A 23,934-nucleotide genomic window follows, 5' to 3' on the forward strand; every position below is an offset into this window, starting at 1 on the left:
TCAACCAGGAAGACCGGGCTGAGGCACCAGACGGGCACCTTGAAAGTAAACATGGAGATGACAGATGTGCAAGTGCCCCATCACACGTGAAGTCCTGCTGGCATGTGATAACGTTCAGAGACACAGAAGTATAAAAGGAATAAAGTAAAACGAACTGGCTGGTGACCGGAGAACACAGTCGGCCTCTGGATCCTTTAAAAAATAAGGTTGGCCTTGGCCCGTTTGGCTGAGTGGACAGAGCGTTGGCTGCAAACTGAATCCCAGGTTCGATTCCGGTCAAGGGCTCATGCCCGGGTGTGGGCTCAGTCCCCAGGGGTGTGCAGGAGGCAGCTACTCAATGACTTTCTCTTGCCATCGATGTTTCTATCTTTCTCTCCCTTCCTCTCTGAATCAATAAAAATGTATTCAAAAAGAACAAAGAAGTGGCTGGAGTTTGGCGAGATGAAGGGACTTAGCTGGTGTCACGTGAATCCTTGTGTGCACACAAGTGTGAGCCCCGGTCTGCTCCCCGCCACGCCCCACGGCCTCGGCCTCGGCCTCTCTCTGCGGCTCAGCGCGCCCCTCGCTGCTGAGGGTCCACTCGGTTAACCGGGCAGTTTGGGAGGTGGAAAGGACACATTATTTTGCTTTGTTTGATTACTGGGAAATGGGGGTTTTTAGACATTTATTGATCCTTTATTTCTATTGATGTCCTTTACCTGTTATAAAAAAGATTCAAATTTTTTATTGATTTCTAAGTACTGTTTGTATAACAAGACTTAACTCTTTGTCCCAAGTTCAGCAGTGCTTTTAGAATATGATTTCCTAGCCAAGAGTATTAAATTAAAATGTATTTGTCCCTTTGTGCTTGTTTTCCACTTGGGATTTAAAAGCTCGGATCCACTCCATTGGTTAGTTAACTGCATTTTCTTTCTTGGTGGTTTCTTTCCTGCCTCCCTCCCCCAGTGTAATGGTGTTTCTTTGTGTGGATGGGTCTTGCTTGGTGTTTTCCCTGACACTTGGCCCTCCTCACATCACCCAGGTTCTCCCTGGCCATCAGAAAGGTTCGGATTCTCTAACTGACGCCTTCTCCTTGGAGCAGAACCTAACCACATGTGGCTCTCCTCTCCCCCCGCCCCCTCTCCCCGCAGGGACTGCAGGAAGGGAGGAAGACTCCAGCCCTGGACCTCACCCCGCCTCCCAGCGACGTTCTGCTGCCGTGGCCCCAGCACCCGCCTGCCAGCGGCCTGGGTCTGCGGAGACAGAAGCGGGACTGGGTCATCCCCCCCATCAACGTGCCTGAGAATTCCCGCGGGCCCTTCCCGCAGCAGCTCGTGCGGGTGAGTGCAGGCCCTCTGCGTGGGAAGTCCCTGTGTGCAGACCCCCCTGCATGGGGAGCCCTCCTGCGTGGGGAGCCCTCCTGTATGCAAACCCCCTGTATAGGGAGCCCTTCCTACATGGGAAGTCCCTTCTGCATGGGGAGCCCCTCCTCCCCAGGGAGCTCCTCCTGCATGGGGAGCACTTCCTGTGTGGGGAGCACTTCCTGTGTGGGGAGCATTTCCTGCGTGGGGAGCCCTCCCTGCGTGGGGAAGGTCTAGGCTTCCCAGCCTCTGCTCTGCGGATCTTGCCAACCAGGTCTGATGGGCTTGTTCCTGGTGGTGGGATGGGTTTGCATTTGGTGTCTAAGGTTGAGATGTCGCCTTTCAGTAAGAGTGTCACATGGAGCAACACAGAGCAAAGCAACCCAGGGCATCCAGTTGTCCAGGGCAGATGGGCTGCGTGAGTTGGGTCCCCTCAGTCCCCTCTCTCGCAGTTACTGTCAAGTGACAGAGCCCAAGCGTGGGAGGTGGCGAGGCGGGGCTTCGGTTCAGGCCCGTGACCTCTGACACCTGTCTTTGGCCTGATCGTTCACACGCCTTTTGAACGGTGCCAAGCTGCCAAGTGGTGGCTTGACTGTATGATGATCTTGCTAAAAAGTCACAAGACTTGAGTCTGAAACTGTGAGTCCCAGTCGGCCGTGGGGTCCATGGCCAATGACTGAATCCAGTCCAGCTGCATGGAGAGGCCTCCACCACAGCCACAGGCCCTGGCTCGGAGAGCGTCCAGGCCGGTGGCCACATGGGTGTGGAGCAGGGGTGCTCCGGGGAGGGCATGGGGCCTGCCCTGCGTCTCTCTCCCCCCGGCCTGTTGCGAATTGTATCCTTTATGATTAATTGGCAACCTAATGCGTGACCTGTTTCCCTGCTTCTGTGAGCTGCTATGGCCAATTAGCAATGCAAGGCAGGGTCATTGGAACCTCCGATTTATAAGCAGGCACAGGTCAGCAGCGGGGACAGCCTGGGCGTGGGGTGGCGTCGCAGTGGGCAGTCCTGAGGCCTGAGCCCTGCACGGGGGGCTGGCACTGTCACTGGGTGGGTCGGGGCTGAAGTGAGTTAAACTGTAGGACACCAGCTGGTGTCAGGGAGAACAGCCCCACGGTGTCCGTGTGAGCGTGGTGTCGCTGACAGGAGGCTTTCCCAGCTGCTCGGGTGGGGAGAGGGGCTTCCGGCCCATCACTTACCTTGAGTGGCCCGACTGGGATGTGACTGTGGAATGGAGGTAAGGACGTGGCGAAGCACTCAGGGATCGAAACCCCGGACCCCCGCCTTCCAGGCCAATCGGCCAGCCCCCCCCCCCCCCCCCCGCTGCGATCGTGCCGTGTCCCCGTGGTCATGCCTCCGCCTGCCAGGCCCCCGCCCCTCTGGTGACCACTTGTCATCTAGTGGAAATGTTTCTCGAGTGATCGCTTGTTAACGTGAATTCATGCTACAAGGAGACTTCCTGGTAGGCGACCCTGGGTAGCTGGCGTTCCTGCGAAGCGGGCTCAGGCAGGGCGAGTGCTAATGCGGCTGCCCCCGCAGCCCAGAGCTGCCTGCAGAGTTCGAAGGGGCGGCGCCTCTGAAGTGTCTAGACAGCAGGGCCCGCCCAGCTATGTGGCTCAGTGGGTAGAGCATGGCCTGCATGCTGAAGGAAGGGTCTGGCGTCCAATTCCTGGTCAAGGGCACACACTTGGCTTGTAGGTTCCATCCCCAGCCCTTGTCAGGGAGTGTATGGAGGCAACCAGTCAATAAGTCTATCTCACATCGATGGTCCTCTCTCTCTCTTTCTCTCTGTCTTCCCTCCCCTTCACGGAACATTACCCTCAGGTGAGCAATGACAGCAACAAAAATAGACTCAGCAGGGCCTGAAGCTAGTGTGGTCAGGACTGAACAGCCTGGGAGGGGGTGAGCCTGCCGTTGTGGTATGGTTCTCCTTAGAGCTTTGTGCTTGTTCTGGAAGGTCACCCCTGCTGGAAACAGAAAACATTTTCAGTAAAAGGCAGAGTACCGTATTTTCCGGCGTATAAGACGACTTTTGAAACAAAAAAAGTCAACCAAAAACCGGGGGTCGTCTTATACGCCGAGTATATCCCGAAAATAGGCGACTATAGGCCTAAACCTATGTTTTAACTGTAAAATTAGGGGGTCGTCTTATACGCCGGAAAATATGGTAAGTAGTTGACATTTTGCTGGCTGCCTCTGTGGTCTTTAAGGTGTGAAAGCTACCATAGGCAACATGTAAACAGAGGGGTGTGGCTGTGTGCTAATAAAACTTTATTTACAAACACAGGCAGGGGGCCAGATCTGGCCCTTGGACCATAGCAGGAAGGTAAGAGTGAGGAGTGAGTTTATAAATACCGAGCGCGTGTGATGCATGGTGGGCATCTGAGCCCTGCCAGAGTGTCTGCAGTCCTGGCTTTGGAGTTTCTCAGGTTGAGGATCCTGGTACCAACACATGGAACTTTCCTCCTCTGGGCCCCTCCGTACACCGACCTGTAAAAGGTGCCAGAAGAAGAGACAGCCACTGTGGACAGAGCCCTCCCTCGAGGATGCCCAGGATCTGCTAGCAGCCCTTTGGGGGGCCCTCAAATGGCCAGAATGTCCATCTGAGCGGCTCTGAGTACAGGGTGGGTGTGGGTGTGGGTGAGGCCTGGCTGACTGCTACGACGAGCATCCCCAGAATACAGAAACCTCACACGGGGAGCTGATTTCTTGCTCCTGTGAAGGTCTCTCAGGTGTCATTCAGGCCCGAAGTGAGGGCCCCCGCCACGCCGGGCTCTCCAGGGGCGCTTCATCTTCAGCAAATGGAAATGGGATTTCCATTAGGTTTCTGTAAAAGATCTGTCTTTTCCAAATGGCCTCCAAGTTATGATGTAAGAACTTAGCCCACAAACACTCTCATATGCTCACTTTCTGCTTCCCTCCCCACCTTTCCCGTGTTACTCTCTTCTCCCGTACAGACAAGGTTCCCTTTCGGTGCTTCTGGCTGTTACTGTCTCCGAGGGGCTGTGAGCTTCCTGGTCGTGTCCTGGGGCGGGCAGCGGAGGGGGCGGGACGCGGAGGGAGGAGCACGGGAGTGCAGCTGGATTCCTTTCCTTGCGGCATTTCGTTGGAATGGAGTGTGTGAAAGGAAAACAGAGGGAGAGGAGTGGGCACCATCTTCTCCAAAAAATTGCCGCCAATTACGGGCTTTTCCTGGGGAGAATACCGTGTCCGCTCTGCCACGCAGGGCGAATCACTCACCTACGTGTCCGGGCGGAGCGTGGAGGCCTCGGCGTGGTGCGCCCTGGCATCAACCGCCACCAATGTAAGTGCGGCGAGGGGCGGCACCGTGGAGAGGCCTCGGAGGTTCAGGCGGTTTCTTCTCATCACCATGGAGGAGGCGGCCGTTCAGTGACTGAGCTCCTCCCCTAGGGAGCGGGAGAGGCTCTCAGTTCTGGAGGAAATGGCAGCAGGGCGCCGGGGAGGGTCAGCACCATCTTCCCTCCTCCCGCTCTCGGCTCTGGACGGGACATTTGGGGCCATCCCGTCGGGGGTGTCAGGCGCCCTGCGGCACCGGAGGGTCTGCGGGAGGGGTCTGTTCGTGGCCATAAGAACCACCAGGCCATCGGCTCTCCGCTTCTCACTCCGACTGCGGCCCCTTCCCTGTCCCTGGGCATCTGCCGAGGACAAATGCTGCGCTTTGCAACCCCCGGCTTCTCTCGCAGGCGGGTTAGGCCTGACTCCTGGCGAGACTCGGGGTGAGGACCAGTCAGGCTTTCTAAAGAAGGGTGCGTGTCTCAGCTGAGTCTAATCAGCACTCACACTTCGTTACCGTGAGAGGTTGTGCAGGGCCATGTGGGAACTGGCCCCAGAGGGTGGGAGGCAAGCCCTTTGATTCTGGAAGCTGATGTTTACTCAGACAGGAAGGTGTACAGACCACCCTGGGGCTGCAGGGAGCGAGGCTGGAAGAGGAAGCCCTGGCACCGCTGCCCAGCAGGCAGGCGCCGCAGGGAGGCTAGCATTCCGGAGCCGGACGGAGCCCGGAGAGCACAACGGCCGGAAAGCGGCTCCTCCGGGACAACGCCGCTGGGAGAGCCATTGCCCTGGAGGCTCTTCCTCACGGTTCCCGGTCAGGTTGCTCCCATTTTGTGCGCGTTGCTGCATATCTGGCGCAGATATGAACGGACCTTCCGCATGAACGGAAACGGGCTGGGCCTTTGGTGTAAGCCTTCCGTGATGTGAGCCGCGCTGGGGTCGGAGGGACCCGGTGAGTCCCCACGGGGGCCCAGGTAGACGCCCCATAAATGTCCCTCTGCACACAAGCGTGGAGCTCCGTGCTGGAACACCCGTACAGGGTGTTCGGGCCTTGTGATTATCATGGGGCCCATGGGCGCCTCCTCCAGCACTCTGACGGTACCCAGCCAGCAAATGTGACGGAGATGGTCAGTGCTCACTGCCCAGCAGAGGCAGGTGGCTGGCCAAGCACTCTGTGTTGTGTCGTTCCTTTCCATCCTTCCCCCGTTGTCCCCAGGAGGGAAATCTGACTCCTTAGCATGTCACCCGGGCCTCCATGACCTGACTGCCCATACACCAACCTCCAGCCATGCTGGGCTTCCTGCAGCTCCCAGGCTTGACCTGTGCTTGGTTCCGGGAGCCTGTGTACGAGCTCTGCCTCAATCTGGAGTGTTTTCTCCCTGCACCTGACACTCCAGCCCGGCTCCTCTCACCTCCTCTGAGAGCACCCCGCTTCTCAGGACCCTGCCTGCCATGGTGGCAGAGTTCCTGAAACTGTCTTGTCAGTGATTACCAGTCTGTCTTCTCCATAAACATGAAAGTGCTTGAGGGATAGTCCACCTGTCAAGCACAACAAAGGGGACAGAATAGTGTCATCAAGTTCTTTTTAAATGAGTGAATGGTACAGCCCATACCCACCTCCACCAGGCAGCCTTCCAGGGCATCCTGAAGAATGTTCAGTGAGCTCTGCCATAGTGACTGTAATGGGATTGCAAGTTCTGCTTCTGGTGATGGTGGGGTAGTGCATATCAGACTAACACTCCTAAAACAATAATTATAAACTCGGGGGCCTGTTAGAAAACTTTGCAGTTACTTGAGAGTGATCACTAGTAGGCAAAAACTACTGGGAACTCCACTCTTGAGAAGAAAGCAGGTCTGGGTGAGCTCTGAGTATATGTGGCTTTCCCTCTGGGGGCACTCCTTGTCCTGCTTCAAAGGGTGGCTAGTTCTCACGAAGAAGACCACAGACCTGCCCTGGCCGGTGTTGCTCACTGGTTACCAGAGCATTGGCCCACACACTAAAGCACATGTGTCAAACACGAGGCCCGCAGGCCAAATCCAGCCCGCCAGGCCTTGCAATGTGGCCCGCACCGCGCTGTCATCACTGCACTCCGCTGTCAGTTTATGACATTGTCAGTTTATGACTGTTCAGTAAACCATTCGGCCCTCGATTTAGGCTGGATTTTAGATTTTGGTCCCTTCTCTGATTGAGTTCGACACCCCTACACTAAAGGGTAGCAGGTTCAGTTCCCAGTCAAGGACACGTACCTGGCTGCAGGTTCATTCCCGGCCCAGGTTGTGGAGCAGGTGGGAGGCAACCAATCGATGTGTCTCTCTTACATTGATGTGTCTCTCTCTTTCTCTCTCTCTCCCCCTTTCCCTCTCTCCCTTCTACTCTCTCTATCAAGCAATGGGAAAAAATATATTCAGGTGAGGATTAACAAAACAAAAACAAAAAAAAAGCACACAGTCTTACCGGTCAGAGGAGTTGGATGATGGGGTTAGAATGATATAGCAGCTGGAATGTGAAAGGATGAAGCTATAAAATATGTAGCTAGAGGCAGACTCCCAAATCTGCTCATAAACTCTGCCCAGATCCTTGGCTGCCCCTTGAACTATGCATGCACAAGGGAGACCCAAAGAACCCAGTGAAAAACAGTGAGATGGTTAAAAGAACTAAGCAGAGGTTTCAGCTGCCACCTAATGCAAGGGAAACAAACGTATATTTCAGATCAGCCAAGTTAACTCCCGGCTATAACAAAAAGCAACACCCTTTAGAGGAAGATAACAGAGCCAGAGTCTCTGCAGTCTATCAGTCACAGGGATCTGTATACAATAAAAAATTACTAGATATGCCCCCCCAAAAAATGTGACCATACTTAAGAGGGAAAAAATGCCCATAGAACCTAACCCTGAGGTTTCTCAGATAGTGGATCTCTTATACATATACTTAATGACTTAAAGGAAAATATGGTCACAATGAATGAATGCATGGGAAATCACAGCAGAAAAATAGAAACTCTAAAAATATAACCAAATGGAAATGGAAAAACTGGAATGTATAAAATCTCTAATGAAAAACTCACTAGATGGGCTTATAAGTAAATTGTAGAAGGCAGAAGGAAGGTCTCAGTGAATTCAAAGGTAAATCAGTAAAAATTATCCAATATGGAGAATGGCAGGGCAGAGGATTGAAGAGGATAAGGTCTGGTGACCTAATGTATGTCATTGGAATCCCTGAGGGAGAGGAGAGAGTTAACAAGATAGAGAAAAAAAATGATTGACATTTCAAATTTGGTAGAGAAGCAGACTTACAGAGCCAGGAAATTCAGTGAACTCTGAGTAGGATAAGTACAAAGAAAACCATACCATGATCAAAGTCAAACTGCTGAAATTAAGAGAGAGAGAGAGAGAGAGAGAGAGAGAGAGAGAGAGAGAGAGAGAGAACCCTAGCCTATTTGGCCCAGTGGATAGAGAGTCAGTCTTTGGACTGAAAGGTTCCGAATTTGATTCCAGTTAAGGGAACATGCCCAGGTTGCAGACTCAATCCCCAGTAGGGGGCAGCCAGTCAATGATTCTCTCTCTCCTTCTCCTTTCCTCTCTGAAATCAATAAAAAATATATATTTTTTTAAAGTAGAGAAAGTCTTGAAAGTAGAAGGAAGATGTGTTATATACAAATGATGACAGTGAAGATGAGGGCTGGGTTCTCTGTAGGAATAATGGAGCCCAGCCAGTGTTACTCAGTGGTTGAGCTTAAACCTATGAACCAGGAGATCACGGTTTGATTCCTGATCAGGGCACATGACCGGGTTGCAGGCTCGATCCCCATCTGCAGGAGGCAGCTGATCAATGATTCTCTCTCATCCCTTCCTCTCTGAAATCAATAAACTTTTTTTTTTTTAAGAAAGAATGGAGACCACTGAGCACTGGAATGACATTTTCAAATTGTAAGTAAAAAGTGGTTGGCAATTCTGATCTGAAGGAAGAGATGGAGAGCACAGAAAAGATACATTTATGGGTTCTCTCATCAATGATGAGAGAGAATCATTTAAAAGACAGCTGACTGCTTAAAGCAAAAATATATGACACTGTATTATAAGGTTTGTAATAGATGTAGATGTGATCGATAATGGCAATAAGAGGACCTGCTGAGGAAGGAGACTAGACGTGCCCCGAACCCTGAACCAAGCCCCGCCTGTCACGTGGGATTGTCTGATGAACACTGCACATGTAACTAGGACTTTCTCCTCTGACTGTGCACCTCCCCCAGGTGCCTGGTCCTTCTTTCTGTGAGAGAGGAGGCACGTTCACTTGCCTGTCAGCTGCAGTGAGGACTGCCTCCTCCCGTCCGTGGGAGGAGACACCACCTACCCCAGTGTGGCTCTGGCAGCTCAGCCCGACACACAGGTGCCATGTGGGACCCTGTGCCGCAGCGGCCAGCCTCCCTGTGACTACAGGATACACCACGGTGAGACCTTGGGGAACGCATTCCGTCCTCCCTCGCGCCAGGCAGGACGAGGAAAGCAGTCGTGGGCGGGAATGTGCGGCTCCTTTCTGGGTACCATTCCGGTCCTTAAGCTGCTTTCATGACTATATTTATGCCACTGAACGTTCCTTAAAAAATTAAAGTAAAATCAAAATGATGCAGAGGCTCAGATACTTTATTGGTGAATATTCGATTGGCTATATTAATATTTTAGATTTACATTAGTGGTTACCTATTTGGAGGGTTCATCAAGCACCTGCTGAGACTGGCCGCCTAGAATTGGGGTTCCAGCCCCAGTTACTACCAGCTGGGCTTCTACCACAGCCTCAGGCCTTGAGTCCGTAGACCAAACATCATCTGTAAGTGTGGACACCAGCCGAGGGCCCCGATGGGCCTCAATGTCCAGCTAGGGAGGAGGCCAGGGCTGGAATATTCTGGAACCCAATGAGCAGTGACAGTCCTCCTGGGAGAAGTGGCTGTGACTGTGGAGATCTCATTCCGGGCCCACAGGTCTGGCTCATCTTCTCCTGCTAAGTCACCTCCAGGACAATTTGGAGGTTACCAGGGAAACGCTTCCTGTCCCTGCAGGTTCCCATTCATGAGTGGGCCCAGGGCGGTGGAGAGTATGCGGGCAGGGCTGCCAGCGCCTTCCTGGGAAGGGGGCCTCCATGCTTCCCATGGCCCTTCCTTTATGGCGGGAGAGGATGATGAGGACAGGAAGACATAGGACTCCGGGGTGGCAGACAGAGAGCAGGCCCACGCAGGCCGACGGCCACTGACACAGGAACACGCAGCAAGTCAGCTCACTGCCCAGGGTGCGTCTCCCAGGTCCTGGCTAGCACCCAGAGATGGGTCAGGAGGTGCCTGCATGCCCCCAGCGAGTATCCCCTTGAAACAAAGATGAGGCGGCCTATAGGCCATTGCCTTCTGGAATGGTGGCAAGACACCTAATTCTAACCTAACCGGTTTGACTCAGTGATAGAGTAGCTGCCTGCAGACTAAAGGGTCCCAGGTTCAATTCTTGTCAAGGCACATACATGCCCAGGTTGGGGGCTCAATCCCCAGTGAGGATCATGCAGAAGGCAGCCAATCAATGATTCTCTCTCATCATTGATGTTTCTATCCCTCTCTCCCTCTCCCTTCCTCCCTAAAATTAATAAAAATATTTTTTTAAAAAAAGACACCCATTACAGGCAGTTTATTCTGTGACTGCAACCTGCAGGAGGCCCGGTTGTGTTTCTGATGCTGCCCGGCGTTTCCCATGGATTTCTTCTAACCGCAGACAGTGCACTTTGAAGACTCCTCTCCTCTGAATGGCCGAGAGCCGAGGGGAATGCCTGCTTCCAAAGGCCCCGGGCACAGACAGCCCACTCCACTCACAATCACCTGGCAGAGACCACATCAAAAGCAGAGCCAGGCGGTGGGGAGGGGCCAGGGGGGCTGTGGGGAGGTCAGGCCTCAGCTGAGCTGTGGAAGGTGACTGAACGCCTGTGGGGCAGCCTCCTGGAGACGCTGGAACATCGACTCTGTCTTCAAAGTTACTCTTAACAACGTAGCTAAGTGGTTGAGCATCAACCTGTGAACCGGGAGGTCACGGTTCAATTCCCAGTCAGGGCACATGCCCAGGTTGCGATCCCCAGTGTGGGGCATGCAGGAGGCAGCCGATCAATGATTCTCTCTCGTCATTGATGTTTCTGTCTCTCTCCCTCTCCCTTCCTTCTGAAATCAATAAAACATGTATGTTAACTAAAAACGTGGAAAATGGTGCCCCAGAAAGAGGCTGTGCTGGTGGCCGGATTGTGGCCGGGTGCTCTGACTTGCTGCTTCTGGCTGAGAGGCCGCTCTGATGGTGGCCGGGTATTGGCCTCACCAGCACGGCAGGAAGCCTTGCTGTGCCAGTCACCAGGAGAGACCTGGGGGAAGGGGGGAGGGGGCGCTCAATGCCTAAGGAGGTGCTCACTTCTGCTCTGAGCCATTTGGCCGTGGGACCGTGCGTTTGATTTGGACTTTGGAGATTGTGAGCTGTCATGCTTCCTTCAGCTGAGATGCTGATTTCGTTTTCCTAAAATCTGGGGCAATAAAAACAAGAAAAGCCACGGAGCCTCAGTGTCTAGAAAAACAAAACTAAGCGGGCATCTGAGCAGCACCTGAAAGGAGCTATCCCCCCAACACCCTATCCCTCCTACCCCCACCCCCACCCGCAGCCTCCCACCCGCGGGGAGCTCAGCTCTGCCTGCGCATCGCATCCGGAGCTTACGCCTTCAGGAACAGCCTGCACCCCTGAAACAAAGGGAAGAGAGCGCGCGGCAGCGGGGCCTGTGTCTTGGCAGAAACTGCTGTCTCCGCTGTGACTTACTCTGAGGCTCCTTTGTCCCGGGTCTGAGCTGGGCAGGGCTGGACACACAGCATTTCCAATTCGCTATTGCCTCTGGGAGGCAGAATTGACCATCCGCTGTGGCCAACCTGGGAGGGGCCAGGCCTGGCACTTGGCTTTTGGAAGTGAGTGGCCAGATCAAGGTTTGGGCTTTCTATTAAGACTGAGAATCCAAAGAGGGCAAAGGGGCAGATGGTGACAAAAGGAGACTTGACTTGGGATGGTGAGCAGATGACATAATGTACAGGTGATGTGTTTCAGACTTGTGTACCTGAATAATTGTAACCTATATAAGTTTAACCAATGTTAATTTAATTCTTTTTATTATTTCAAAGAGGAAGGGAGAGGGAGAGAGAAAAAAAAAATCAATGATAAGAGAGAATCACTGGTTGGCTTCCTCCTGCACCCCCACCCCCCACTGGGGATCGAGCCCATAACCAGGCACATGGCCTTAACCGGAATCAAACCTGGGACCCTTCAGTCCACTGAGCCAAACTGGCCAGGGCCATTTAAAATTTTTTAAAGAACAACAGAACCCAAAGGTGACATAGACTGCAAGTTTCACCCGCAGATTTGAACGGGGCCGACACAAATCCATAACGCTCATCCTGAACTGGCTGGGTGACAGGTGGCTAGGACATCCATCATCATTAAGGCCAGTGTTCATCTCTCTGACCATCTGTCCACCCTTCCTCTTACTCATCCTCCCCTTCATCTATGCAACCATCATTCATCCATTTGTCCTTCCACTTACCAATTTATTACCCGTCCATCTGTCCATTTGTCAACCCATCATCCATTCATTCGCCCTTTCACCCACCAATTTATTACCTGTCCATCTATCCATTTGTCTGCCCATCTAGCCATCATTCATCCTTCTATCTGTACATTCATCCATCTGCCCATCATCCATCCACTCCTCTACCCATTCATCTGTCCACTTGTCCTCCGTCCATCTACCCACCCATTTGGTCATTTGAGTGCCCACCCCCTGCTCTGGACAGCAGCAGGACCTGAAGTCAGAACTTGGACACAGCCACAGCGACACTCCTGCTGCTTTTCTGAGACACTCAGTCCTTGGAGGTAAAGGGCAAACTGAACAGGCAGAAACCCTGCAGCAGTGCTTTCCACCCTTAGTCTTCTCAGCGTTTGAAAACTCCCGGATGAGGATGACAGTGGTGGCAGTTCTTCCTTGGGTAGGGGACGGTCATTCCATTTGGTGTGACTATAAACCTATAAAACTCGGACTTGACAACAAGGCCAACCCCCTAGGAGAGCTTGGGGCCAGAGAACACGTCCAGATTGTCTTCCTAAATCATCAGCAGCAACAGCAATGTGGGCTAATCAAAGAACCGTGTGCGTTTCTTCGGATTTCTCCTTGGAGGAAATGTCAGTGTTTTAGAGGGTGGTCCATCCTGGGTCAGAGGAAGAGGGACCCACCTGGTCACCAAAGGGGTATTTGTTACACATGGATTCTGCCATCTTTGAGGTATAGCGGTGGCCACACGTGCGTGGCCCGTCCTGTCTTTGAGAGCTGACCCTGTGATGGTGGAGACCGACAGGAGGACAGGAAACTGTCAGAACCTGGAAGAACCATGAGGAAATCAACCCAGGGAGAATGAGACGGGCCAGAATGGGCGGGGGGGGGGGGGGGGGGGCAGATGCTTTGGGGGAAGCCAGTGGAAGCTGCTCCAAGGAGCTACTGAGAGCCTCTGCAAGACTAAGAGCTGGCTGTGCAGCGACCAGGCAGCCAGAGCAGCAGTGCAGGCCTGGGCTTGGCACCCAAGGGGCGGAAGTCTGCGGCAAGAATGGGGCAACAAGCAGAGGTGGTGCGAGAGCGGCCCTGGAGGAGGGCCGGAGGCAGGTCACACGGGCTTCCGGAGGCCATCACAGGGGGAGAAGCGTGAAGAGCGCCGTTGGGTTTGCTGCCTGCCAGGCGCCTTCGGGGCCGTGTGGGGTGGAAGTCTGAGGACCAGAGCTGTGCCAGAGCATGGGGAAGGACCAAGAGTGTGGTATGGGCCTGGGCAGGACCAGAGGCGTTGGTGAGGAGAGGAAGGGTGGGGAGCCCCGTGAGGCGGAAGGAGTGGGCAGGACCCAGGCCTTGTTCGGAGCGGGAGGTGGAGAGGGAGACCTTCCGGGCCTGCAGCCTGGGGAGTGTGTAAAACGCAGGTCCCAGGCTGCTGCCCTGGCTGGGCTGGGGAAGGTGCGTCCTGAGGCCTCTGCTTCCCCCATAAGGCCCAGCGGTTCTGTGCAGCCCGTGGCCTCGGCCCCTGAGGAACCGGGGTGGGGTGGGGTGGGGTTAGGGTTAGTGCTGGCCTCGCTCAGCAGGTCACTGGCGGACCTCTGCCTCCTGGCAGAGCTGGCAGCCAATAAAAATGAGCCCCTCTGACCCTGTCTCGTTGGGAACCAGAGGCCGGGGGTCCACTGAGTGCTCACTGAGCCTCAGTCCCCTTAATGCAAAATTGAAAAGCTTTTCATGTAACACACGCCAGCCACTGTCAGAGCCGAGGTCACTGAGGGTTAATTGCATAGCTGAACCATTTCTGATCAACTATTACTTATAGTTAGTCCCAGTAAACATGTCTAAATAGTCAGTATTGGAATGTCTTAGTGAAGTAAATGCCATCTTATGGCTTCCGTCCGGAGGTCAGAAGCACAGGCGGCGGTGGGTCTGGCTGGGTGAGTGTGGGCTGGGTGACACAGGTATTATTCCCGGGGGAAGGTCCCCAGGTCTCAGACCTTCCCATAAGTATCAGGAGCATCTAAGCGAGCTGTCCGCATTCCTAAGTCAGACTCAGGATTCTGCCCCGAGCTCCCCTGTTCAGGCCACAGCCACCCAGGGCGGAGGTGGGGCCTCGCCACCTGGGGCTGAGGAGGGCGTTGGCCAGCGCACAGCCCGGGGCCTCGTCCTCCCCACCCAGTGTGGACACTCCGCCCTGTCCCGAGGCAGGCTGCCGGGGTGACTGCAGACGTGGGTGCTGGCCGTGAGTGGGGTCCCCCCACCGTGTCCTGGACCCCATTGCTGTCAGCTGCTGCAGGTGTCACTGCGGCCCAGATAGACCCGTGCCGGATACACGGGTTAGTGCGTCCCGTGTACTGTGTGCTGTGTTCTTACCACAGTGAGCAGGAGGAAAGTGCTACAAGAGAAACATACAGAGAGAAAACACATGGCTCTGTGAACGCTGTTGAAAGAATCCGCACATACGTGGCCCCGCACAGCTCAAACCTGTTGTTCAGGGTCAACAGCATAAAAGAGTTAAACTTCTGGTTTTGTACGAGAGTCTTTGGTCAAGGAAGTTGCCAAAGAGATGTGTGTTCGCTCACTGGGTTCGTTTTGTAGGACGGGGACAATAGGGTACGATGTTAGTTAAGGGGGGGCCGTTAAGGTGAAAAGCCAGCTTGCACACCGCCAGCCTGCCTTTAGGTCTGAGAGCGCTGAATGGCAGCGATGGACCGGACTGGAGTTCGTCTCCACATTGAGCCCCTGCAGGCCGAGTCCTCGTCCCAGGGCGGAAGGGGGCGGGGGGGGAAGAAGGGGATCAGGTGCATGGGCACAGGCCACAGCCTCAGAGCCTCGGGATGCTGATGTGGGGGTCCATGCTACAGGATGATCTCATGTGGGGTTCTATGCTGCAGGAGGGTCTGATGTGGGGGTGCATACTGCAGGAGGGTCTGATGTGGGGTCCATGCTGCTGCAGGAGGGTCTGATGTGGGGGTCCATGCTGCAGGAGGGTCTGATGTGGGGGTCCATGCTGCAGGAGGGTCTCACGTGGGGTTCCATGCTGTAGCAGTGTCTGGACGGGGAGCTGATGGAGTGGCTAGGGAAATACTGCCTTACCCTTCACTCTGGTGGCTGTTTAATTTCTGGGGCAAAAGGTGACGGAACGAAGGTGGGAATTATCATCCTGACCATGCCAGCTGTTGAGGGTGCCACTGTCCAGGGCACGGGTGTGCCATCTCACACATGGGCACAGATTCTGAGTTGGAGCGCATAAGGGCGGGCAGGGCGGGCAGAGTGGCATCTGTTCCCAAGGCCAAGTTCAGGGCCATCTCCTCCTAAGACCAGTGCGGGGCGTGGACAGGGCTTGGGCTCCTGTGCACTTCAGAAAGCACAGGTCCTTTTAACTGCCGAGAGGCCCTCTGACAGTGGGTTGCTAGGAAACCGCCACAGCAGATGATTTAGAAACGTCTCATTTGGTTGATGTGTATGAGTCTCCAGCGCCATGGAAACACCCACCCGCCCCCGTTGGAGTGCTGTGGGTGGGGAAGGCGGGGAGGTGTCCTGGGAGGGACTCCAGGCGTCGGTGGCCGGCCAGCCTGGGTCGCCGGTGCAGAGAAGCCACGTGGAAGTCCGTGCCATGGGAAGGAAGCGTGGGTGTTGTCAGCCACAGCCTCCGTGTTGGAGAACCACAGGAAGGACCGGCCTTGCCCCCCCAGCCGGAGTCGGGGTTCGATTAGACAGTCCAGCTTCGGGCTTTGCTCCCGGCAGCTGATAGCAGTGTCTGAGTTGAGGCTGTTCAAGCTCACATCTCTGGAGCAGAGCCTCCTTCCCCCTCTGCTCCTCTCCTCTCGGCCGGGACCGCAGTCCCTGTCCCTGTGAGGCTTGGCAGCTGCTGCCATCGGGAGAGCAGGCGGCGGGGCTGTGATCGTGTGTGTGTGTGTGTGTGTGTGTGTGTGTGTGTGTGTGTGTCTGTGTGAAGCAGCGCACAGTAATGACCAGACAGCATCCGGGAGAGTAAGCAGAAGCCAGAGGACAGACCGCGGAGGAGTTACAGCCTCAGGCTCAAGAGGCCTGACGGCAAACCCACTGGGAAATGTCTCGAACCGAGAGAAAGCGCCGAGCACTGCATTTTGACATGCAGGCTGGGAGGTGATGGAGCGTTCGGTCTGCACGTGGCACTTGATCTGCCTCCGATGTCTTGAGCTGCTCAGCAAACCCAGAAGACTCAGGGCCAGCAGTGTCATCTGTCATCACGTTAAATAACATCCACCCGGCGTCTCGCCTGCAGGCATGGCGGGCTCCAGAGCCGTGCTGGCGGGGCTGTGCCGGGCTGGGGCCACCCGGAGAGCTGCCAGACACAGTGGTCCTGGCCCGGGCGCGTCTCCAGCATGAGCGGCCAGTGAGCCAGCGTGCCCCGTCCGAACCGCAGTGTGCGGGAGGCGTGCAGGGAAGTGAGCGCCAGCCCGCGCGGTCACTCAGAGACGGTGTGGCTGGATGCGCGCCCGTTACAGTAGCTCAGAGAGCATGCCCGGGCACGTGGCAGGTGCACGGGAGGCCACGGCTGCAGGGCTCGCGCCCACAGAGCTCTGTGTCTTCTCGCCTGTCACCAAGGAATCCCCACTTCCAGAATCCAACTTTGATTTCGAACCTAAAGGATGCATCCTGGGGCCTGTTTCCATGCCGCGATGGAGGGAAGGACGCCGCTGAGGACACGCTGTGACCACGTGCCTGCGGTCAGGAAGAGGCATGTTGAGAGGGTGGCACATTGAGGACCAGCTCTCGGTCTCAGTGATGAGGAGGGATTCCTGCAGCCCCAGCTCTGCGCTTCCTGGTCTCAGTACGTCTGGAACATTAGGGGAAGGCATCAACACCCATTCCTACAGTGCTCTGAGCAGAAGGGACCCGGCCCCCTCTCCCTCCCAATGCTGGCAGCCCTCGCCCGTGGCCACGCAGCCACGCTGGCCCATCGAGTCCTTCCCAACCCTCCCTTCCCGCTCTCCGCCTTTATTTGGATGCCACTGCTCCCCGATGCTGTTGTTTAAACCAGCTCGCCTTATACACTAACGTTTATTTTAAAGGACATTTTATGTAACCGTACCGCTGTCACTGGGCCAAAAGAGCCTGGCACCCCAACATGGCAGCAAAAATGACATTATTGTCTAAACCAGTGGTCGGCACACCGCGGCTCGCGAGCCACATGCGGCTCTTCGGCCCCTTGAGTGTGGCTCTTGCACAAAATACCACATGCAGGCACACACGTACAGTGCGATTAAACTTTGTGGCCCGTGCCCAGAACTCGGTTTTGGGCCTGGGCGAGTCTATTTTGAAGAAGTGGGTTAAACCACTCAAGGGGCCCAAGAGCCACATGTGGCTTGAGAGCCAGGGTTTGCCGACCACTGGTCTAAACCATCCACCACCGTAAAGGACCACAGCCTGGAAGTGAATGTCAATACCGGGCGCGGAGAGTGGTCCCCTGGGCTGTCACCTGGAAGCTCTGTATGTGGCTGATTCAGCCTCGGAGGGAGCGCTCCTGTCACAGCTCAGGGTCTCCGGGAACGATGGCCGCTGGCCCCACTCAGAAACCAGCGTGTCCTAAATGTTGTGGGAAACTACATGTCACCCAGGAAGACAAAGGTGCCTGTTTCTTCACAGATTACAGAACTAAAAACAACACAAACCCCAGATGGAGGAGCCTGAAACAGGCCACGCCTCCTTTAAGATGCAGTGGGTGTGCCCACAACTCGGGACCAATGTGGTTTGCCCGTGGAGGTGGGAGGGCGGAGTCTGGAGGGACCAATCAGGTTTGTGCGTGGAGGTGGGGGGGCGGAGTCTGGCATGGGGCTGGAGGTGAGGCCTCCTGCTTTAGGCGGGAGGAGGTGGACGGGAGCAGGGCCCAGCCAGGACAGGTTCTGCGCTGCCCACCCGCCCGGGAGCAGCTGGACCGGGCTGTGCCACACAGCACAGCAGCGAGCACACAGCAGCCGGGCCTCCCGTGGGGCGGGGCGGGGTACGGAGGCTGGGCGAGGCTGAGGACCTGGTTCTGTCAGGGAGAGAGGTGCCAGGGTTTTGATTTAAGATCACTGTGTGTTTGCTGAGGTGCCCTGCCAACAACCCCGGTTTCCTGCTCGCCTTGGGAGCCTACTGGGGCTGGGCTGAGCCGGCCCGGGGACCGCCAGGGGAGCCAGGCCATCCTGCAGACAGAGGGTGGTCACCCAGGAAGGCGAGGGCTGTGGGCCTGATGCCGGCAGCCTCGTGTTGTTGAGGTGTCGTCCACCCCCCACCCGCCCCAGGGCAGCAGAGACGGGCGTGTGGTAGCTGTTCTCACCGCTGTCCTTGGTGTCGTCATTGCTGGCTCTCTGTGTGCGTCCTGATGGCTCTCCTTCCGGGCGGGTCCCTGAGACTCTTCCAGCGAACACCGGCCCAGCCAGGGGCAGCCAGAGCACAGACTTGGGCTTCAGTGGGACAGGATTTGGGTTTTTTCAGAAGTAGACGCTCCGGAGGTCCGTGGCCACAGTGAGCACGTAGCAAGGCTGCACTGCCCTCTCACAGTGAGGAGGGTGAGGAATTTAACATTAGGTGGCCTTTTACGCAATAAAAAAAGAATTGCTAGGCAAAGCTAGGCAACCTAAAATAAAATCTAACACACACGCACCCCGCTTTTTTAAAGGAATCGGTCCTTTAAGTAGGACATGCTGAGTCGAGCCGGCAGCTCCCTGTACAATGTGTGTTTCTCAGGAACTTTTACGAGGAACAAAGTCAACAAAATCAACCCAGTGAAAATGGAAAAGAAATGGAAGCATGTCCCGGTCTGAGGGTGTGGGGTTTGGGGGGCCCAGCCTCGCCAGTGGTGCTGCCTGAGTGGCACCCACCATCCATGGTAAGCCCAGCAGCACCATGCTGGGTCCCCGCACCTGCAGCCGGTCAGCCGTCCTGCAGAGTCCACGCCGGCTCCTGTGACGCCCTGGGTGGTGGGGCCTCACCTCCTGGGCACCCCCAGCATTTCCCCACCGGGCGCCGCCCGGCCTCCCGGGGTCCCTGGGGTGCTGCCCACTGCTCCTGCCCCTGCCAGCAGAACTCAGACTGGGATGGGGTGTGTGAGGGTGTGTGGGTAGAAGAGGAGGGAGGGGAGCAGGCAGGATGCGGGGAGAAAGCTAAGCGCGGGTGTGATCTCAGCAGAGCCCAGCCTTGGCCTGCCCCAGCTCTGGCCCACCTCCTGGGTGCGGTTCCCGTAGCCGGTCCTGGGCAGGGCTGCCTGGGGCAGCTTCCCATTGACGGGCCGCTGGGAGCTGCAGGCAGCTGGAGGACAGACTCAGGCAGGGCACAGCTGCAAGGGGTCCCCTCTCTTTAACGTGTCCTCTAACCCCCTGGGAGAACTTCCCTGCATGCAAGGACTATATGTTAAGTCAAACCATCCCGAACACGGCCTTGATGAAGACCCTCCCCTCTCCGCCATGGCCAGCCGGACTCCCGGCATTTGTGCAGGAGCTGGCTCATTTCCCAGGCCCGTGGGAGAGCTGGGGGCAGGTGCAACGTGGGCGTTTCCAGGGATTGCTTTTGTGTAGAAGGCATGCAGCCTCCTCCCCCAGCCCCTCGACCAGGCGTCCCCCAGTGTGTGGGGAAGTGATCAGGTTCTAAGCAGCTGCCTAGTCCCCGGTGTGGCGACAGAGCGGCCCAGGCGTCCTCACAGAAACAGCTCGGAGAGACCACGGCAGCCGGGAGCCGCAGGGCTGGGGTCTGGCCAGCAGGCAGCGCGGGCCCACCGCGCGTCAGGCTCACGCTGCTCGCTGGGGCTCCAGGGTCACAAGTTTCGCGCTTCATCCGACTGGAGACCAGCTCAGAGTCACAGGCAAAGCCTCCCTCCTCCACGGAGAGAGGGTCTGGAATCATTCCTGCCGCAGACTTCAAACAGCTAACATCCTCTGCAAACCCCTCAGGACTGAGAATTACCCGTGTAAACAGACGGGGCTGTTTAAAATGTTCCCGGTCCCTCCGGCTCTTCAGCGGCCCAGCCTCTTCCCGCCGGCCAGGGCGCTCATCCAGCCACCCGGCCTCGGCAATGCTCACCGCTTCGTGCCACGAGCGCTTTTGTGGGTGAGCACAGCGCCCTTTGCTGGGGCACTCAGGTACCCACTGTGCCTCACCTGCCTCTCACCGCGCCCTGACTCCCCAGGTGGGAAGGGGTCGCATTGGAGCCTCAGAGAAGCTGAGTCACTCACCCAAGGTCACACAGCTGGGAGGCAGCACCTCCCAGCCCAGGCCTGCCTGCTTCCCCAGCCCCAGTGCGAACATGGCATCGAGCAGACCCGGCAGTCTCCCCCGACCGTGCCTGTCTGTTAGAGGGGACAGTCGAGGCCCGCCTCCTAGACAGCGACAGACACCCCAGAACGCCCGGGACTGCCATGTCCTCCTCACACACGGCCCTCGTTTTGGAGATGAGCAGAGTGAGTCAGAGACTATGTCCAGGTCACACAGCTGGCACGTAAGGGCAGGGCTGGAACGCAGGCCAGCTGGGCAGTCCCTGGGCGACGCAGCCAGGGGGCGGAGCTGGCAGGGCTGCCCGGTGAGCCACTCCTCCCAGCCCCTCTGCCTGGTGCCTGCTGCCGCCGATAAGCCGGGCACACCGACCTCTCACCCCAGAACTCATAGGAGCTCACTGTGCAGAGACAGAGGCGGCGCATGGTGGGTAAGGTGACCAGACGTCCCGCTTTTGGCGGAACAGTCACGATTTTTAACAAATTTTCCAAAACTCGGGACTTTTTTAAAACACCCCGGGACGTGGGACAAATTGTTAGAAATCGGGACTGTCCCGCCAAAAGCGGGACATCTGTTCACCTTAACGGTGGGGCGTGTTGCAGTGGGCAGCTCAGCGTGCCGTGTGGTGAGATGGCCATGGGCCCCTCGGGTACCCACCAGAGGCGTGTTAAGGTGCCGCGGGTGGGGGTTCTGGCGCCTTCGTATGTCCCTGACCCTGCACTTCCCAGGGCTCCCGTCACTGCTGCGGGGCAGTGAGCATTGCTCAGGCGGCCTCTGTGTCCTCACGGCGGCACCTGCCACGGTGCTGCCATTCCGAAGAGAGCGTGTTCACGCCTGGGCCCGTGGGTGGTATCAACGCTCTGCCATTTCTTTGCTTGAAGCCCCCCCCCCCCGTGAAGGTCAATGCCCCTTTGTACCGACGGCAGACGTCCATGTGCCCCTGCCCACCCTGCGGGCCCCTGGGCTCCTCCGCTCACCCAGGGTGCCCGGCCGGTGAGCACAGGTGTGGCCGCAGGACACAGCTCCTGAGACTGACTTCCTTCCGCCATTCACCGGGGACCCCTGCCTGCTTTTGCAGCAGCCAGCGCCTCCAAAAGGGATGCTGGGAGTCCCTCACCCTGCGTGCGTGCGACCAAGGGCGTGTCAAACAGGTGTGGGTGCCAGAGGGTGGGAGCGGGGAAGGGTCCAGGCAGAGAGGGCGGGTGCTGCTCAGCCTCCGAGTCTCCGAGGCCACACCGGATCAGGCCTGACATCCACCGCAGAGGCCGGGTCTCAGAGCCCGGCCCGGGCCGGCCTGTGCATGGTAGGCCGTGCCACAGGCACCATGCTTCATGGCACGACATATTTGGGCGGCCCCAGGAATGGCCTGGGCTGGAATTCCAGCAGTGTCTGTGCTGTGACCACATTGGTGGCCACGTCTGTGCACAGGAGAGCACCGCCTCACAGGCCTGAGGAGGAGCCGTCTGAGTTATCCTTCCGTCCCGCCCCCATGGAGAACCTGCTCCGGAACCAGCGGGGCAGGAGAGTGCCCTCCCGGCCCCAGGGCCACAGCCGGGGGTGCACCCCGCCTGGAAGTCAGCACCGGCCCTGGTTTAAACCCAGCTCGGTGCCAGCTGCCCTCGGTTCCCCGCTTATCTGCTCAGCCCTCCACTGCTCTCATCTACGGGAGGGTTTAAGCAGGCACTTCCGTTTGGCCTTGGCGCACAGGCGCTAATGGCACCCAAACCTGCAGCTCAGGCCTCCATTGGGAGCCCTGGGGGCTTTCCCGGGGAGGCGCCAGGCGGTCTTGCTGAGCTGTGCCCTGGATGCTGGTCCTTGGGGGGAAGGCAGCAGGGGGGTTCTTTCTGGAGGTGTGGCCTCCTTTCCCCCTAGAAACCCATGCGAGGTTTGTTTGCTCTCATCGTGCTTCTCCCGGTAACGATATGTCCCCTGACGTTCCCGGGGTAAAACACCAGCAAGGTTAAACCGCTCTCTCAATTGCTCCCCAATTTGCTAAATGCAAAGGCAGCGACTCCGCCGGCATGGTTCAGAGGACCTTCTTCTGAAAATAGGTCAGAGAATTCTATTTTCCACTTCCTTAAACACCACACTTACTTTCTTCTGTCTGTGAGGTGCTAATCTTTATGCTAGCAGAGGCTGTGCCCCTGCCGCCTGGAGAGGTGCTCTGGTTATAAATGTAGCTTGAGCCAGAGGCGACCTCTCGCTCCTGGCAAGGGGCCAGCCTTTGCTGGAAGCCCAAAGTCTGTGCCTGGGCGGGCGGAGCCCCCTGGAGTCTAGAAGGCGCGCAGGGACTGTGGCTGCCTCAGCTGCCAGCAGGACAGAGGGCTCCTACGGCCCCACTGCGCACCTGGGCTTGTGCCCAGCCCCTGCTACCACCCGATCTTGTTTCCATAGTGATGTCAGCGTTCTAGCAGGAAAAGGGCGGGTCCTGGACTTCCCGGCGGCCTGCCCCCCTAGGGCCAGGGGCCCGTGGTCCTCCCCGCACCTGGGCCTCACCTCAGGCTTCAGTCAGACGGGCTGCCCTCTGGCCTCCAGGTGTGGCTTAGAGGTGTGGGAAGTTGCCTTTGTCTCCCACGTGGGCCTGGGAGGTTTCTGACCCGGGGGTCTGTCCGGGACCAGGAACATAGCCGCAGACTGGCTCTCGGCAGCTTCTCTGCGCATCTTCGTCCCCACAGACCTTGCAAGTTCCCCTAATTCACGGCACAGAGAAAGCGGGTCCTTGTCAACTCCTCCTGCTCACCAGTCTCTCCACCCTGCACTGCTGCAACCAGTCTTCCCACCCTGCACTGCTGCAACAAGTCTCTCCACCCTGCACTGCTGCAGCCAGTCTTCCCACCCTGCACTGCTGCAACCAGTCTCTCCACCCTGCACTGCTGCAACCAGTCTTTCCACCCTGCACTGCTGCAACCAGTCTTTCCACCCTGCACTGCTGCAGCACTGTCAGGGCGCTGGAATGTGCTGAGTGGGCGTCACCACCGGAGCCCCGAGGCCGCCTCCGGACGCCCGGCCGTCCGGTCAGACTGCGGCTCTGCCTGGCGGGCCTCTGGCTTCTGTCCTTCATTCTCAGCTCCTCACCCCACCCCCACCCCCACCCCGCCCGGGGTCTGTAGACCTGCTCGGACCTCACTCCATCTCCAGAAGACCTTTCCTCGGAGAGCGTCCGGCCGTGAACTGTTCCCTCGGGAAGGGCAGGGCCCAGGGGCGGACGGAGCTTGTTGGCACCTGAGGTGCATGTTCCAGAGGCTTTAACTCCCGAGGAAAACGCCAAAGGCACCTGCATTCCACTGCCCTCGGCTCTGCGAGTGATCACGCCTCCTGCAAACAGCCGTTGAGATGCCGGTGTTTATGGAGGTGGCAGGCGGGCGGGCGCCGACACCACTGTTCCAGCCCTTCCTTCGCCCAGTTGCAGCCCTGTGCCCACCAGTTAGGAGGAAGCCACTGCTGATGCCGGGTGGGATCATTCACATGTGGCTCCAAGGCCCCACC

General features: G+C 57.0%; 1 protein-coding gene across 2 annotated transcripts in view; it reads left to right on the forward strand.

Annotated features, from left to right (window-relative positions):
- Nucleotides 1–23,934, forward strand: part of CDH4 (cadherin 4) — a 323,280-nt gene that overhangs the window by 233,678 nt on the left and 65,668 nt on the right. Inside the window, exon 4 of one of the 2 annotated variants that reach the window (XM_084888990.1) lies at nucleotides 1,131–1,319. The exons of the other annotated variant lie outside the window; for it this stretch is intronic. Within the exon in view, the coding sequence (XP_084745116.1) occupies nucleotides 1,131–1,319 (189 nt within the window). The remainder of the gene's footprint in view (nucleotides 1–1,130; nucleotides 1,320–23,934) is intronic. 2 annotated transcript variants of the gene reach the window in all.

The sequence above is a fragment of the Pipistrellus hanaki genome (genome assembly GCF_964339955.1).
Source record: "Pipistrellus hanaki genome assembly, chromosome: 6".
Classification (NCBI taxonomy): domain Eukaryota; kingdom Metazoa; phylum Chordata; class Mammalia; order Chiroptera; family Vespertilionidae; genus Pipistrellus; species Pipistrellus hanaki.